The 17077-nt window shown below is 40.7% G+C and overlaps 2 protein-coding genes across 3 annotated transcripts; one reads left to right on the top strand and one right to left on the bottom strand.

Moving 5' to 3' along the window:
* Window positions 1-399: 399 nt before the first annotated feature.
* ercc2 (excision repair cross-complementation group 2) lies at window positions 400-9214 on the top strand. The gene is made up of 23 exons (XM_088300606.1): window positions 400-536; window positions 699-798; window positions 1734-1811; window positions 1882-1944; window positions 2032-2145; window positions 2379-2495; window positions 2569-2685; window positions 2923-3046; window positions 3125-3221; window positions 3332-3465; window positions 3530-3698; window positions 3782-3900; window positions 4154-4223; window positions 4730-4799; window positions 4880-4981; window positions 5152-5215; window positions 5553-5674; window positions 5765-5857; window positions 5938-6010; window positions 6463-6533; window positions 6609-6752; window positions 7406-7549; window positions 8565-9214. Exons 1-23 carry the CDS (start codon window positions 532-534, stop codon window positions 8655-8657), a joined length of 2283 nt encoding a protein of 760 aa, XP_088156732.1. The 5' UTR covers window positions 400-531; the 3' UTR covers window positions 8658-9214.
* Window positions 9215-9554: 340 nt separating this feature from the next.
* klc3 (kinesin light chain 3) lies at window positions 9555-16318 on the bottom strand. 2 transcript variants are annotated; one of them, XM_088300608.1, is made up of 14 exons: window positions 16082-16318; window positions 14660-14894; window positions 14494-14559; window positions 14246-14413; window positions 13824-13899; window positions 13599-13750; window positions 13435-13517; window positions 13162-13249; window positions 12972-13073; window positions 11977-12150; window positions 11815-11914; window positions 11043-11217; window positions 10890-10956; window positions 9555-10811 (listed from the first exon to the last, which is right to left on the bottom strand). In XM_088300608.1, the coding sequence occupies exons 2-14, from the start codon at window positions 14873-14875 to the stop codon at window positions 10731-10733; spliced, it is 1548 nt and encodes a 515-aa protein (XP_088156734.1). In that variant the 5' UTR covers window positions 14876-14894; window positions 16082-16318; the 3' UTR covers window positions 9555-10730. The 2 variants fall into 2 exon arrangements, with proteins under 2 accessions (XP_088156734.1, XP_088156733.1); XM_088300607.1 differs by having other exon boundaries at window positions 16253-16308.
* Between the last annotated feature and the right edge of the window lie 759 nt (window positions 16319-17077).

Here is a 17077-nt window from a genome sequence, read left to right on the forward strand (position 1 = left end):
AACAAATTAAATTCTGGTTTAAAAAAAAACAAACAAAAAAAACCTTGGCCCATAAATAAGAAATTCCATAAAATAGAAAAATAAATGGTTTGATTAAATAAACATTTAATTCAACTAATGAAAATGCAATTAAGTAAATAATTTGATTACATAGTTAAAGCTTCCCATTCATCATTAATAACTTCCAATATTTATGGATGATATAAGTTATCATATAACATTTCTTAGCTATGACAAACCCGGGTCAGTAAACACATTTTTGTTAGCCCTAATTTTGATGTAGCTGTCTTAAAAGTCTTGGGAATTTATGTTGACAGGGGATTAATTACGAATTGATATTTTTCGCTGTTGTATTTAGTCCCAAGAAACGCTAGGTGGCAGTACATCAATTTTACGTCGTTATTTAGCAAAGCGAAAAAGAGGAAGGTGCCGTGTGTGAATGCAGCTTTCCTCTCACACTATACATGCCCATGAAAGCTTGTAAATGAATGAAGTGGTAAAGTGACAGAAAAGAGGACACTTTTAGCAACAATGAAGTGAGTATTCCGCGTGTCTAACATTGACCTTATTCTACTTAAACGCCTGTAGAGGTGACTGCCATGTCTTGAGTAGTCGCGTTATTTAGCTTCGCGTTAGCATGCCAAGCTAGCGTGAATAGTTGCACTTTATTGGCTGATGTCTTTTTCATATTATATCAGGCTCAACATTGACGGTCTGTTGGTGTATTTCCCCTACGATTACATCTATCCTGAACAATACTCGTACATGCTGGAGCTCAAGAGGACGCTGGATGCAAAGGTGGGAGAACTACATAAGTATTTAATAACAATCTCTATGCCGTAGCCCCTTTCAAGGGACCCTCAGCAGTAACCATTGGGGGCAATTTATTAAAATGTATGTATTGTACAGTGGCAACTGGCAAGTAAAAGTTTGTGAACTCCCTTTTGATTTTCTGCAGAAATTGGTCATACAATATGTAATATGTGTAACTCACAATGGTAGTCAAACAGCCTAAATAAATTTTAAGTAACCGTTATTATGTTGATGAATTGATGCCATGTTTTAATTAGAGACACTAGGTAAACAGTCAGCAAGGTGGGTTGGAAAAAAAACAGGAGTCAGCCAGGTAGTGGAGGTGTTGGTTAAAGCTGCCATGCCCAAGAAAAAAACGTTTTTGAGTTTGGCATTCATAAGAAGTGTGGTCAATGTGAATCATGCCTGACATAAAAGACCTCAGAATACCTACAGTTAAGAATGAACTTGCATTAAGATGGAGAATGTCACCAAAGCATCTCTAAAACCATTAATGTTCATCAGTCCATGGCAAGACAGTGTTTTTGTCTATACATAAATACATTTCAGCACAGTGGCCGTCCTGTAAAGATACCTCCAAGAACGCAGTCTAAAATTGTCACTGACATGAAGAAGAATGCTAGAGTGTCAGCTAAGGGAAATATTTCTTCCAAAAACATTGAACTTCAACAGTTGTTATCTGGCTTTTGGTCATAAGATCGTAGAGGGGGTTTAAATAGTCATATGGATAAATGTAAAAGCAAGCCAATGCAAAGCAGTTTGTATGGCATTGACAGAACCTCCTATGTCAGGGCTGTTGTAACCCAAGCGCCCTCTGAGGATTAATTACATTGTAATAATGCCCCTTTTGTTCTCTCGGGCAGCAATGGTCAGACTGGCATTTGAACAAAAAAATAGTGTTCGTCGTCTCTTACTTTCAGGGCCATGGTGTCCTGGAGATGCCGTCAGGAACCGGCAAGACCATCTCACTGTTGTCGCTCATTGTTGCGTACCAGAGGGTGAGTTTCGTCCAGTGTTTATGTTCCGGTTCAGTTCCTCGCCTAAGAGCTTCTACCTTTTTTTCCTCAGGCTTTCCCTCTGGAAGTCACCAAGCTCATCTACTGCTCCAGAACGGTCCCAGAAATTGAGAAGGTGACTCAAATGAGCCCCGTCAAGATGCACCCATATTGTAGAAGACGTAACCCTTCTGACTCACATTTTTTGATTTTGTGCATCTAGGTGGTGGAGGAGCTGAGGAAGCTGATTGAGTTTTATTCCAAGGAGACTGGTGAAAGAAACAACTTCCTGGCTCTTGCACTCTCCTCCCGCAAGAACCTCTGCGTCCACCCGGAGGTGAGCCGGCAAGAACTAAGATGTGTGATAATACCCTGAATCGTGTCAGCCAATTTGAAGGCACTTCTTCAAGTAATCGAAATATATAATGCACTGATGCACAGTAATGACGAATTGAGAAGAGAACCTTAGCTGTTTCTCTTGTCATTAATTGTACAAAACACATTGACATCAATATGAGTCGATAAAGAATGTCATTAAATTACAAATTCCTTTCTATATTGCTGTTGCAGGTGAGCAGCCTGCGCTTTGGCAAGGAGGTGGACAGCAAGTGTCACAGTCTGACGGCGTCGTACATTCGTGCGCAACGTCACAGTAACCCCAACCAGCCCGTCTGTCGTTTCTACGAGGTGAACCCACCCTCACCTAAGTCCACTTCCTGCGTGACGAGATCTGAACAAAGTTCTCCGTTGTGCCCAGCAGGAGTTTGACGCGGTGGGCCGGCAGGTGCCGCTTCCTGCCGGCATCTACAACCTGGATGACCTGAAGGACTTTGGCCGCAGGAAAGGATGGTGTCCATACTACCTGGCGCGCTACTCGGTACAAACAAGAAGTGGAAACATATGCGATGCGAGTTTTAGGGTTTCCAAACTTTTCGTGGGCGTTCGTTTCAAACAGAGGGCTCGGCAATGGAGAAGCTTGATCCTCTCTGAACCTCTGCTTGGTTTTTGGTACCTCCAGTAGCGTCTAGTCAGGTGTCATGAGGCACAGGGCATGGAAACATAAGTAGCTTGATGGAGGTCACAATAACATCCATGTTTGTGGTGTTGTGGCCAGATCCTGCACGCCAACATCGTGGTGTACAGCTACCACTACCTGTTGGACCCGAAGATAGCAGACTTGGTGTCCAAGGAGCTGGCCAAGCAGTCTGTGGTGGTCTTTGACGAGGCGCACAACATCGGTGAGTCTCGCCTTGCTCTGTTCTGCGTACAGCTGAAATTGCGCTCATGACTTACGGAGTGTTTCCCGTCCTCGGCAGACAATGTGTGCATCGACTCCATGAGCGTCAACATTACCAGGCGGACGCTAGATCGATGCCAGGGTAATGTGGATACGCTGCAGAACACCATACACAAGTAAGTAGGTGTCTGATATATCTTTAGTTCGAGGGGGAACTAAGAGTTCCAAGTGCTTATGGTGAGATCGCACTTTTGGAGTTCAGGGTCCAGCTTCATGCCTTTGACAGGATCAAAGAGACTGACGCTGCCAAACTGAAGGAGGAATATCGACGCCTGGTGGAAGGCTTGAAGGAAGCCAACGTGGCGCGGGAGACAGACGTCTACCTCGCCAATCCCGTGCTGCCGGACGAGATCCTAAAAGGTAAATAAACACCCCTGACATGAATCATTTTACAATTGACCGATTGGTTGGATGATTTTCGCAGAGGCCATTCCGGGCACCATCCGCACCGCTGAGCACTTTGTGGGTTTCCTGAGGCGCTTCATGGAGTACTTGAAGTCCCGCCTGAGGGTGCAGCACGTGGTCCAGGAGAGCGCCCCGCAGTTCCTCAAAGACATCTTTGACAAAGTCTGCATCGACCGCAAGCCTCTCAGGTCCCTACCGCCGCCATCTCTTATTCCTCCTGTGACATGTGACATGCCGCCTCACCCGCGATTGGACAACCGGCGTCTTGCAGGTTTTGCGCCGAGCGTCTGCAGTCGCTGTTACGGACGCTGGAGATCACGGACATCGCTGACTTCTCCGCTGTCACACTCATCTCCAACTTTGCCACGCTGGTCAGCACTTACAGTCAAGGTGCGCTCAACGATGGACTCCTGAAGGGCTTCTGTTTTGATTCAAACCTTCACACTGGTGAAAGGCACTTTTTAGTAAAAACTGACACAATTTTAGAATGAAACAGACAAAACCGATGGAGTTTTGTATCGAGCCCCCATTTTGTTTTAAAAGTTCCACTATTGCGCCCTTTTTTTTAGTCCAAAGTTCCTTGTTTTTGATTCCAAACTGCCTCCATTTAATCACTAAATCTTTTAAATGTTTCTCCTCAAAGGTTTCACCATCATCATTGAGCCCTTTGAAGACAGAACGCCCACCATCGCCAACCCTGTGTTGCACTTCAGGTAAGTGGCTTTGCAGTTTTGTTTTACTGCCACCTGCAGGACTTGAGGGGAATTGTATCACCCGGAACTAAAACTGTGAAAGATTTGAGTCCCTCCTCAAATTAAAGGTCATTTTGAGGGTTTTGTAGATAAGATATTTGGGCCTGTTTTACTTTTAATCAGATATTTGGCGGGGAAAAACTTTTTTGAGAGAAACATTTCGGGTTTTACAGATTTAGTTTGTCTTTTAGAGAACAAAAATTCTGAAAATGTTTACATTTTAGAGAAAAAAATATATTAGAGAATTAAAAAAAAAAAGTATTTTTTTTCAAGGAAAATATTTATAAATTTTTTTGTGCTCCAAAGTTTAATTTTAGAGGGAAAGTGTTTATTTATTTTTTTTACTTTGACCGGAATGAATTTATAATATATTTTCTAAAGGAATGAAATAATTTGGGAGGGTTTTGTTGAAAAAAAATATTTTAAAACATATTTCATGATCTCTTACTCATCTGTTCTTTTCTCAGCTGCATGGACCCGTCCATCGCCATCAAACCCGTTTTTCAAAGGTTCCAGTCGGTCGTCATCACGTCAGGGGTAAGTCTGCCGGCCTCGGCATTCCGGTTTTGCCCCGGCCTCAACTTTCCATCACAATCTCCCATGTTTGTCCTGGCCAGACGTTGTCCCCGCTGGATATTTACCCTCGCATCCTGGACTTCCGGCCTGTCACCATGGCCTCTTTCACCATGACGCTGGCGCGAACCTGCCTCTGCCCGCTGGTGTGTGTCCGCCATCTTATCCAAGCCTTTTTTTTATTACTCTTATTTTGTGGCCACAAAGTTGCATTTTGCGCATGCGTTGTGTCGCAATTGAGGCTACAGCTTTTGGCCTCTGATGTCATTTTTGTCATCCTGACTCGTTTCAGAATTTCGTCTTCTTATTTTTCCAGATTGTCGGGCGAGGAAATGACCAGGTCGCTCTGAGCTCCAAGTTTGAAACCAGAGAGGATTTCGGTGGGTTTAAAAAAAAAAAAAAAGAAAAGACATCCAACAACTTGGAAAAAGTAACAGCATTTTTACTGGGTCGAATTGGGGCATGTACTTCAATTATATATTATACTGAAATACAAACACAAATGCAGAAATACACTGTGATTAGATTAAGCATAAAAAAGTGTGTATGTGTACAATTAAATTGCAAAATTAATTAACTTCAACTTGGCGAAATGTGACCTTTTTAAACAATATTTGAACATTGTCTTGAGTCGTGCCATTGTCACCTTTAAGAAAATTTCAATCTCCAAATTTCACATGCAGGAAAACACAAATTAAATTTTTTTTTTCTTTCCAGCTGTGATCCGTAACTATGGCAACCTGCTCCTGGAGCTGTCCGCTGTGGTACCTGACGGCATCGTTGCATTTTTCACCAGCTACGTCTACATGGAGAACATCGTGGCGTCCTGGTATGAGCAGGTCAGCATTTTGTTCACTCGCAAGCTCTCCATTAGTATCGCGCTAACGTAGTAACTAATGAGCCATGTTCTGTCTTTGGGTGGCTTCCAGGGAATTCTGGAGAATATTCAGAAAAACAAGTTGATCTTCATCGAGACGCAGGATGCTGCAGAGACCAGCATGGCGCTGGAGAAGTACCAGGAGGTGATGTCCACATCCTGGTCGGGCGTTTAAGTGGCTTCGCCTCTCAACTTCTTCCCGCTCTTCTCTCTTTCTCTTTACAGGCGTGTGAGAATGGCAGAGGAGCCATCCTGCTGTCGGTGGCGCGAGGGAAAGTGTCGGAAGGGATCGATTTCGGTAAATGTGGGGAAAAATGGGTGGTCATAGTGTTGCTTTTTTTTTTTTTTTTAAACTAAAATTAGAATTTTTTTTGGGGGGGGGGGCAAATAATTTTTTAGGGATTTTTCTGTGTTAAAAAAACTATAAGAAACAACATAATTTTTTAAAGTTGCAGTCTTATAAGAATGGCTCTACTTTCTTTCTTCCAAGAAACAAAATTGTTTCTTTTCAGAAAGCAAGTTTTATTCTTTCAAAATGAAGTCATATTTTGTGAGAGTAAAAGTAAGGAAAACAATGTGAACTTGATAATCATTTGAATGTTTTTTTCCCCAAAACAAAATTATACGTATATTTTTGGGGTAATTTTCTTTTTCGTAACATCATGAAAATATGCAAATTAATTCAATGGAAAACATTCTATAACTGTTATTTCACTAATTTCATTTATTTATTTATTTATTTGTGATCAGTGCACCACTTTGGCCGAGCCGTCATCATGTTTGGCGTTCCGTACGTTTACACACAGAGCCGCATCCTCAAGGTTAACGTCCATCCTCCTTGCCTTTGTCCTGTGTTGACACTTAATATATATTTACATGACGTGGCTGTCTGCCAGGCCCGTCTGGAGTACCTGCGGGATCAGTTCCAGATCAGAGAGAACGACTTTCTCACCTTTGACGCCATGCGACACGCCGCGCAGTGCGTCGGCCGAGCCATCCGAGGAAAGACGGACTATGGACTTATGATTTTTGCTGACAAGGTAATTTGGTGTTTTGTTTGTGTTCAGTGGCATCGGGGTCATTGTTGTCAATATTGGATTACTGCTCTAACCCTCAAAACAAAGACACCGATTGGATTAATTTTGAGCTCGTTGAGATCATGCTGATTAGTTTGATGTCCTCCGACCAACTTTCATTAGCGGCTAATGGTGCAGTGCCCCGCCCCTTTCAGCAGATTGAATTGTCTTGACAAATATACAAGAATAGTCCCTCAGCAACATTCATATTTGGGGTGGAGTAGTAACCTTTTCAGGAATTACAAAATGACTGCATTGTGTTTTGCAATAATAAAATATTTTTTTTTCTGGGGGCGGGGGTCTGAATCTGTGACTACTGTTAAAATGTAATCAAACACTGTCTCATTAGTTGCTTTCAGAGTAATTTTCGCAACTTGCTTTTCCTGTCCTTTCTTCGCTGTGTGATACAGTCGTCTTTTAATTGAAATTGAACGCGTATACTGTGCATTTGTTGAAATTGGCTCTTTCGGTGCATATTCTGCCTGGCAACAAGTGACCTTAAAAAAATGTCACATGATCAGGAGAAAATTGTTTTCCTAGAATGTCGTCAAAGTAAGTAGCTACTGTGTCCATTTTCTCCTTGCACTTTTGTGATGACCTCCTTCTTCCTACGGCAGCGTTACGCCCGAGCGGACAAGCGCGGGAAGCTCCCTCGCTGGATCCAGGAGCACATTAACGACGGCAGCCTCAACCTCACTGTAGATGAGACGATTCAACTGTCCAAGCATTTCCTCAGACAGATGGCTCAGCCCTTCAGACAGGTCCAACTCAACCCAACTCAAACATAAACTTCTGTAAACACCCGTTTATACATATGCTAGGGCTGAACAATCTTAGGAAAAAATTTTATTGCGATTGTTCTGACAGATGTTGCGATTTCGATTTGATATGCGATTTTCTTCACAATATACAGTGGCATTTACAAACATGACAGAAAATGCCATTATACCATTAGAAATGAGAAGAAAACTTATTACTGTAATAATGCAAGGACACTCGCAAGGTTTTGTGGGGGAGGCAGGTGTTTCTCAAGTTTTTAAAAACGACTTGTCATGAAGTGTAATTGTGTATATGAAAATGCTTTTTTTCAAACCCCAAAATTTTTTACGTTTCATAGGACGCTTTTTTTTTTTTTAATCCATTCAATTGCTGGTTAGTGTGACCTGCTTCCTGAGCGTGGGGCACAAGAGCCCTTGAACAAAAAAAAGAAAGAAAACGCAGTTTTGACCATCTCAAAATTTTGTCTGAGATTGCGATTCTAGTCCCTCAGCGATAAATCAATCAGCCCTATCTCCACCCGCAATAGCAGAAAATCCACCATATAGAGGCCATAAAGAATTTTTTAATTTGTTCCCGTCCCACACACTTTTAACACATTTACTATGATTAAAACAATATTGCTTAGCATCTGTTCTCACGGTCACTAATTCAGTCCTCCAAATAAGTGGCAAAGTATGCTTGCTTTAATATATTTGTCACTCTCAGTTAAAGTTCACTGTAACCGTGACACATAAAACTAATTAAGCATTGTTTATTAAACACAAAAATGTTCAAATGTACCTCATTTGATCTAACGAATATTGACTATCTTAAAGCTAACATTAAATGCAATGTGCCATACAAAGTCTAACAAAAAATAAGTAATAAATAATTGTTAACTTGAGTATTTCTCGCTAGGCAGACAAGAAAAGTATCGGTTATTTTAGCGCTACTGGTACTTAAGACGCATGATGTCGCTAACCATTCTGTGCCCTGTGTCACACCCCCGGTGTACAGGAGGACCAGCTGGGGCTGTCACTTCTGACACTGGAGCAGCTGCAGTCAGAGGACATGCTGAAGAAGATCGCTCAGATGGCTCATCAGAGCTAAAAGTCCTCTTAATAATCAGAATAATGTTGTTAGTCTAACGCAGTGACAACACATGAGTGGAAAATCACTCTGCAGACTGTCTGTTGTACAGACATTTTTGTACTTTAACTGTTTATTTAACATTTTATGTGTCTTGTCATTTAGTCTTTTTCTAATTATAGCTGGGTCAGTTCCGAATCACTCGTGGAAAATGTAGCAGAAGAACGAAACTCTGAGGTGTTATTGCAGGAGGCCAAATATTTGCATGCACCCCAGTATGATGGCAACATTTTTATTCTCCCCAGAACACACTACTAACTACAATTTCGCTTTTGCATTATTTGATTAAACAAGTCATTTTGATCACATAGTTTTGTTCATAGTCAGTGAATATTCCTGAAAGTTGTCTACGCTGTCATTATTAACTTGCTTTAAGATGTTTTCAGTGAAATTATGAACAAAATTATGTCTTCAATGGAGGATGAAACAGTGGCTAGTTGTGTAGTAAATATTTACACTTTGTAATTTGCATTTATTTGTAGTGAATGTTGTCAAGTTTAAAATGTCCATTCTTGTCATTGTGAAATATTTCTTAATGTAAAAAAAACACAAGAAATTTGAAATATTTGTTCTACAGTTCAGTTTGCTCACTTCAAGTTGCTGAGTGAAGTGCCACATTACCCCAAAAAAAGTCCAACCTGTCATTGTCAGCACACTCACATTTTTGTAGGTCATTTTCATTCATTTATAAAAAATGGTGGGAGCTTGTGCAATATACATGCATTTCACCTATTTAATACACTGGATAGCAAGTTCGGTAGTCCACCTATTTTCAGGTAATGAAATGGGCTTTCAAAGGCACCTTATGGATGGCGTGCATTTATTAAAAATGAAACCAAATAACTCCACAAACACAAAAACATGTCAACCTTTATTTAAATTTCCCATCAAGATATTCCAATAAAAGCATTCATGTTGACTATAATCAAGAATAAGCATCTATAGAAATCTTTGTAACATTGTTTCTATGTGAACCAATGTGACATTTTCCACCACAGCAATATCCACAAGATTGTAAAAGCAATACAGCAAGTAAAAAAGCCAAAATGAGTGAAAACTCAAGTTTTCAATGAGAGTAGAAAGGTTAGTGTCAATATATAAATAGTTTTAAAAAACCTGCGGCATGACAGGTTTTATCACGCCACACTGAAATAGTCTTAGGAGTTCCACTTCCAATGCAGCTGACATGAAATATTTTGTTTATTTAGGGTCATTTCTTGATTTGCTGCAGTTTAAAATGTGCAATACGCTTCTAAGAGTTAAATAAAAGTCAGTTCCATCAGTAGTGTGGGAGGAACACAACCGTCCCATGTAAACAAAGCATGTAGGAGATGATAAATTATGAAAATACAGATTTATTTAAAGGCAAAAACGAATTCGACTTAAATCGTTGGAATGTCAAACTTTTTCTCGGAAATGTCTAAAATGTAAGTTCATATTGAGGCGGAGATTAATCATTACGAAAAAAAAAAAATCACGAACTGGAATGTGTTTGTCAAAATGCGAAATGATACCCACCGACAGTGTAACACGCATGTCCGGCCAGTAGTTGGCGATGTAGATGCTTAAATAGATTTAGCTTGTCCTATATGTAGAAGCACAACTGGATTCAATAACATAAGTGTGGTCCATCATAGCTGTTTTTTTTTTTGTTTTTTTTTACTCTACATGTCATCGGAGTCCATTCTCTTACGTTTGTCTTTTGAAGCTCTAAAACGACGTCGCGTGTAAACAAAGTCAAAAGACGTTGTTTTTTGTCATTCATGCATCTGAGTCATAACAGAAAACATTCAGCAGAGTCAAGCAAAACGGCTAATTGTGTTCTTTCCACATCAACGCGCATTCAGATAAATTAATGAAGTGGCATGAAAAAAGATGAGCAGGACAACAGTGTCGTCCCGCCTTTCAAGAATTTTTGTCTGTTACGACTCTGATGCAGCCTCTGAAAGTGCAATGTGGCCCATTTTGTGATATTTATAAAGAACAGCAAAATGGGGGGATAAAAAGGAGCTTAAAAGTGTGCGTATGTGACGGTTAACTGGACCCGAGTGATCCTCGCCTGTTTAGGCTCTGCGTACTGGAGCTGAGTCCTCGATGGTCCATCAGGCAGCGTGCCTGAGCCACAAAAGCAAGACACAAAAAGCCATCAAAGCTTGTGTCAACAACTTCCCGTTTGGGTCGGCATTTGCTCACCTGGCCGCCGTCCTGACTTTCTCCACCGCTGACATTGAGCATGTTGAGTGAGTTGGCCCTTTTCATCCTGAAAACACGCAAGTCACACGATAAGCTTCAACACTTAATTTGAATTTAGTTTCACCACGTCCGAAACCGCAAGCATTACTTTACCCTGCATTCCTCGGTGTGGCTTCCTCCACGTCGACGCCCTTGAGTTTGCGCACCAGCTTCTCGCTGCTTCGCCGTATGGACTCTCGCAGCTTGGTGAAGGAGCCACTTCGCCGTAGCGAGCCGTCCTGTTGCCCGGATTGGTCACTGCCGCCCGTCCAACTGGGCCGAGAGTCGCCTGGATGACAGAAGAGGATGAAGAAAATGTAGGATGTTACAACAACGATCCGTAGATTACAAAGAGAAAACAATACATTAGACGGTACCGCAAAATATTAGCCATCCATTATCAGTTCTGCTTCTCCTCACAAGGGTCGCGGGCATGCCGAAGCCTATCCCAGCAATCTTTGGGCAGTAGGCGGGGCACACCTTGAACAGGTTGCCAGCCAATCGCAGGGCACACAATGACAAACAACCATCCACACTCACAATCACACCTAGGGACAATTTGGAATGTTCAATTAACCTAACATGCAAAAACCACGCATGCAAACAGAGGCTGAATCAAACATCGCACTTATGAACTGTGAGGCGGACGTGCAAACCAGTCATTCACCGTGCCGCTCATACTACAAAATATTATATTGAAATTTTTCCAAATATATTTGAGACAAAAAAAAAAACATTTGAGAAAAACCAAATACAGAATATAAAAAAGTATTGGAGACAAAATGAATAGAAAGACCAAGCAGATTTAAAAAAAAAAAAAAAAAAATGTTTCTTTCACCTGAGGAGAATTTTCTATGCTGATGGTCATGGTAACATTTTCGCTTACCTTCCACAGATCCAAACTCCTTCTCGTGCGCTCTGGTGAGAATCTCCTTGTAGAGCGCTTCCGCTTGGCGGTACTTCCCCTGCTTGAGGTAACAGGAGGCCTAACAGCAAGAAGAGAAAGATGAGGTGCTGCGATCGCATGACGTCATGGCCTCGGGCTCACCAGGTTGTTTTTAGTCTTGGCCACATTGGCATCGTCGGGTCCTAGCTTGCTCTGGTAGATGTGCAACGCTCGCTCGTAGTAGCGCTCCACCTCTTGGTACTTGCCCTGGTTCTGACATAGCAGCGCCAAGTTGTTCAGCTGCTTGGCCACATCGGGGTGCTCCGTGCCCAGCACCTGGCAAACCATGCAAGGTACGATTGGGGTCATTAACGCATCATATCAGCCATTCTTTACAGTTCATTTATTTTCCACAAAAAAAGTATTTTTGCACGGCTTACACTAAATAAGAAGAATGAACAAATAATAATAATAAAACACCAACATATTAGTAAACAATATGTGAAATAAACTCCTGAAAACAATTGACAAAACGTATAAAAATTCTAGAAACTTTTCAAAAATATTACACTGAAAAAAATGGACAACTAACTGGGGTAATTTTAAATATTACAAAGTCAAAACAAAATATCAACTTGAAAATACAAAATTATTAGCGTAAAAAGTTTTAAAATATTGAATGCAAAATTAAATTTATAACTCTTAGGTGAAAAAGAAACAGTGTTTGGGGAAAGTAAATATTGGAAAATTGAAGTAATCTTCATCCTGAAATATTTGAAAATAAGACAAATCTATTATGAGAAAATTCAAAATGGCTAGCAAGAACATACAAAAACGTTTAAATGAAAATTGATGAAAAGATGTGAGTGAAGAGTAAAATAACTAGACTGAAAACCCTAAAATATTAACCCCCCAAAAATATTAGATGAAAAATTTAAATTATAAACTGTATTTAGCGTACATTCTGGACGACTCTTAATTTCCAAAGGTCTCATTCAATGTCCCAATCTATGTACAAAGGTGTGTTTATAGCTAAATTTAGTTGCTGCAGCTTTTAATCAGGTGCGTTGTAGTCCGAATACTACGCTGCAAATGGTGACATTCCTTTTTAGGACTTTTTTTTTTTTAGTAATGCTTAAGCTTAACTTTTCTCTCACCTTTTCTCGGATCTGCAGTGCTCGTTTGCAAAGCGGCTCGGCTTCTGTGTATTTGCCTCGTTTCCCGTAAAGCACAGCCAGGTTGTTGAGTGTGGCCGCCACCTACAAACACACACAACCGCATGCGCGCACACACAAAAAGCGGATGTCAGAAGATGCTACATGATGTGTGAGTTTGTGTCCAACTTACCGCTGGGTGGTCCACTCCCAGCGTTTTCTCCCTGATGGCCAGCGCGTCATTTAGCAGGTTGGCGGCTTCTTTGTATTTGTTTTGGTCTCTATCCCCAAAAAAATCCCAAAAGACAAATTGTCAAAATAGATGTATTTTTGTAACACATAATTAATTTCAGGCGCAAAAAGTCTTCATGAGGAGTCAGTAAAAAAAGTCGGGATTCACATTTAAGTGACGTGTGGTGTTCAAGTGGATTGAGGGATTTTGTGTTGCCATAGAAACTGGCCTCACCTGTACACCAGTGCCAAAATGTTCAACATGGTGGCCACGTCAGGGTGGGTGTGGCCCGACGACTTCTCCAAGTCTTCTAAAGCCTGTGGAGTGTTTCAAGTTTCAGTTACATGATTTCAGAATCCCGTGCAATTTGCGACACGTCAGCAGCAGGCAGCAATCACCTGTTTACAAAGTGGCACGGCGACCTCGTACCGTCCCTGCGAGGCGTACTGGATGACGAGGTTATGGAGCGTCCGGAGGCGAGCGGGAATTTCGTAGCCTCCTTGCTGGGCTGCCGCTGCCGCGCTACTGTGGTGGTGTTGCAACGCCGACACTGACACGCACAACATGCATACATATTCAAGACATTTATATTATTCGGTTTATTCTGCATTTGTCTGTGTTACTTTGTGATGACTCCTCATCCTCGCCAGGGAAAAGGTCATCCAAAGACTCTTTGTTGGAAGGTGTGTTCTTGTCATCCTGGAAATATTAGACAAAAAATACAAAAATATCACAAATGGGCAAATATTAAATAAAATTGATGAAAAATTCAAAAGTATTGAAAAGTCCCCAAAATACTTTGTAAAAAAAAATAACAAACAATACAAAAATATCAGGTGAAGCAAAAACATTGGGGAGGGAAAAAAAATACAAATAAGGACGCGTCTCTGTCCATTGGTTTGCTGTTGTAAGAAGAAAAGAAACCGTGAAACTTTGTTTGTTTTCCCCAGCAATCCAATCAACTATCTTAAATGTGGTCCCACTTTTTCAGTCAATGTTTCCATCATGCGAGCGAATAATAAGTGTGGCTCGCGTGCTGTCTCACCACCGGCGGCGCCTCCTCCTGGTCATACTTGCGCATGGAGGCCATGAACTGCAAATGCTTATTGTGTTCCTCCAGCGTCACCACGTCCTGCTCGCGCTCCTGCAGACGCTGCTGGGCGCCCGCCAGCTCGTCACGCAGCCACTGGTTCTCCTGGCACAGGCGACGCACCTGAAATGGACACCCAAAACGAAAAGGATCACCCTCCTTCTGTTCTTCCTCCTTCTCGCTTCTGCGCTCTCCCGTCTCACCTGAGCTCGCAGCTTCTGCTTCTCAGCCTCCAGAGAACCCAAATGAGCCGACAGCGCCATCATCACCTGATGGCACAACACACAAAGTACCGCAAAGTATTGTTGCACCTTGTGGTTCTCTCTGTTCTGTCTATGTTCCCCCCCTCGGAAATCGCTAGGACGAAACCTGCGCTTCGCTGAGTCCCAGCTCGATCCTCTCCAGTGACTGTCGTATGATCCCGCTCTTCTCGCATTCCACGCTGCCGCCGCTCTCGATCGCCATTTCGGGGCTCTGGGCTGCGCCCTGCAAGCTCTCCAGCAGGCTGCGATTCTCTCCTCGGAGCGCCTCCAGCCCGGCGATCACTTGCTGCGTGTCGCACAGGATCTCCTCCGCCGACAACATGGCCACACAACGTCGCACGCTACAAAAAGAAAATACCATGAACACAATCAACAAAAACAATAAACTGTGTTTTCAATTGAATATTTCTTGGCAGACTGTGAACATATTTATTGTCATTGTTGAGCTGCAATAATAGTACCAGGTCATAGAAATGCTGTCCAAACGTCAATGAATAGTCCAACAAAAAGGTTCTGCGTACTATATACACCTTGCTAATTTCTTTACTTGGAAAAGTTGTACTACTGTACTGCAGATGACAATTTTTTTAAATTAAAATAAAAAAGAAATGCTGCAAGATGTCATGTTAATTTTCATAACATTTTATCAAAATGTTTTAATGTTATAAAATATATATTTTGTTTTATTCATAAAATTAAAAATGACAACATTCTGTTTATCTGATTTAGAATATTTTTCATAATTAACATTTGAAAAAATTAAATTTGGGGTAAAAAAGACTGACACGATAATCACTTGATTGTATGGAGAAAAAAAGCTGAAACTGTTGACTATAAGAAGATACACTCTTTTTCATTATTTCAAGTAAATGTTGAACGATTTTGATATTAAAAAAAAAGAAAATTTCCTAGTTTCTGAATATTTTTTTAAAAACAAAAATCACACTATTTCTTCATCTTCTGAACAGTTTTGGTAAATAAAAAATACTTTTTATTATTTTGGAAAATGTAGATTAAATGTTTTAAATGAAAGTGTTTACTGCTGAATAATTCACACTATTTTCTAAATGAAAATAAGTTTGTAACAACACAAGTACTATTCTAATAAATAAGTATTTTTAAAATAGTAAGAAACGTTAAAAACGTTTTTTTATGCTGATACCTTATTTTCAATACAAAAACGTGAAACACGTTTTGACATTATTAGATTTGTATCCTTAATGTTAATATTACATTACGGTTTAAATAAAAAAGACGCATACACACGCACAGACACACAAACATAAAAATAAAAAAAGGTTCTTTTATTATCCCTTACACGCTACGTGCAACAGGCCCGCAAATAATAATTATAATTCTCACACAAATCTCCCAACCTGGACACTTCGAGTCGTTTATGGGCCAAACAAAGTGAAGTTTGGAGCAGAGTATGCAACATATGTTAACATTTGCGAGCTCACAGCATCAGTAAACAAACACAAAGACACAGCTTCATTTCCACTCCCACTAAAAGTTATTTTTAGCCTACCTGCTAAGTCTACACTCCGTCGGGATCTTGTCTGCTTTGTGCCCTGCGAGCGGGTGCTGTTTTTACATAGAGGTCAATATTATTTATGATTTGAGCGACATTTTTGCCCGCTTTATGTGATGCTGAGGAGCTTGTTGGTTTTAAAAACTAATAAAAGTGTAAATGATCCACCTGCTGCCTCCTCGACTCGCTGTCATCGGACAGACACTAGCAACAGTCGTGCTAACACCAGCTGGCACCGACTTCCGCTTACGAATATGACGTCAAAAAGTAAAAAAAATGACGGCACGCCACAACACAGGAAAATAGCGCCGTAGTTAAAATATTTCACTTTATTAAGTACACACTTTAAAGCAATTATGTGTCATATGAATGATAGTAAATAAACCCGGAAAATGACCAATGCCAATACAAAAAAACAAGTTAAATGTCTTACTGTGGAGGCCAAAGCCGCTAACTTCCTGTGTTTCTCCCCATGGTTTGTGACTGGAATGGCTTACCTGATCCTATTTTTTCCCAGCATCCACTGCAGCTAAACGACGTCACCTGGATGCTACTGTTGTCGAGTATCATATTTGTGAGGGATATATTATTAATTTTCGGATTAATGACAGCCTTACTGTGATTCGAAAAAGAAAAAATACTTTGAAAACAGAACCTTAAAAAAAAGTCCGAAAAACAAAGCTCCTAAATAGATTACGCAGAAAAAAACAGCTTTTTTTTTTTTTTTTGCAATATGATTGCACACCCAGAATTCATGAAAAAGGAGGGTTGAAAGTGGTGTCTCTTAGTTTTCAAATTAAGTTTTTTTCAGGGAACGTAAGCATAGTCAGACATACAAATATTTAAATGTATAGTTTTAATGGTTTAAATTAAATAGTCAACAAAAGACAATTGAGAATGTGCTGGATTGTGTAACTGTGGGAATTACAACGGGTAATTCTCGAAACCTGATTGCAAGCTGCTTCTGTAGGAAAACAGGTTCTTGTCTTGATT

This window comes from Idiotropiscis lumnitzeri, chromosome 7 (assembly GCF_059441095.1).
Source record: "Idiotropiscis lumnitzeri isolate Australia: NSW breed Sydney's pygmy pipehorse chromosome 7, RoL_Ilum_1.0, whole genome shotgun sequence".
NCBI classification, from domain to species: Eukaryota; Metazoa; Chordata; class Actinopteri; order Syngnathiformes; family Syngnathidae; genus Idiotropiscis; species Idiotropiscis lumnitzeri.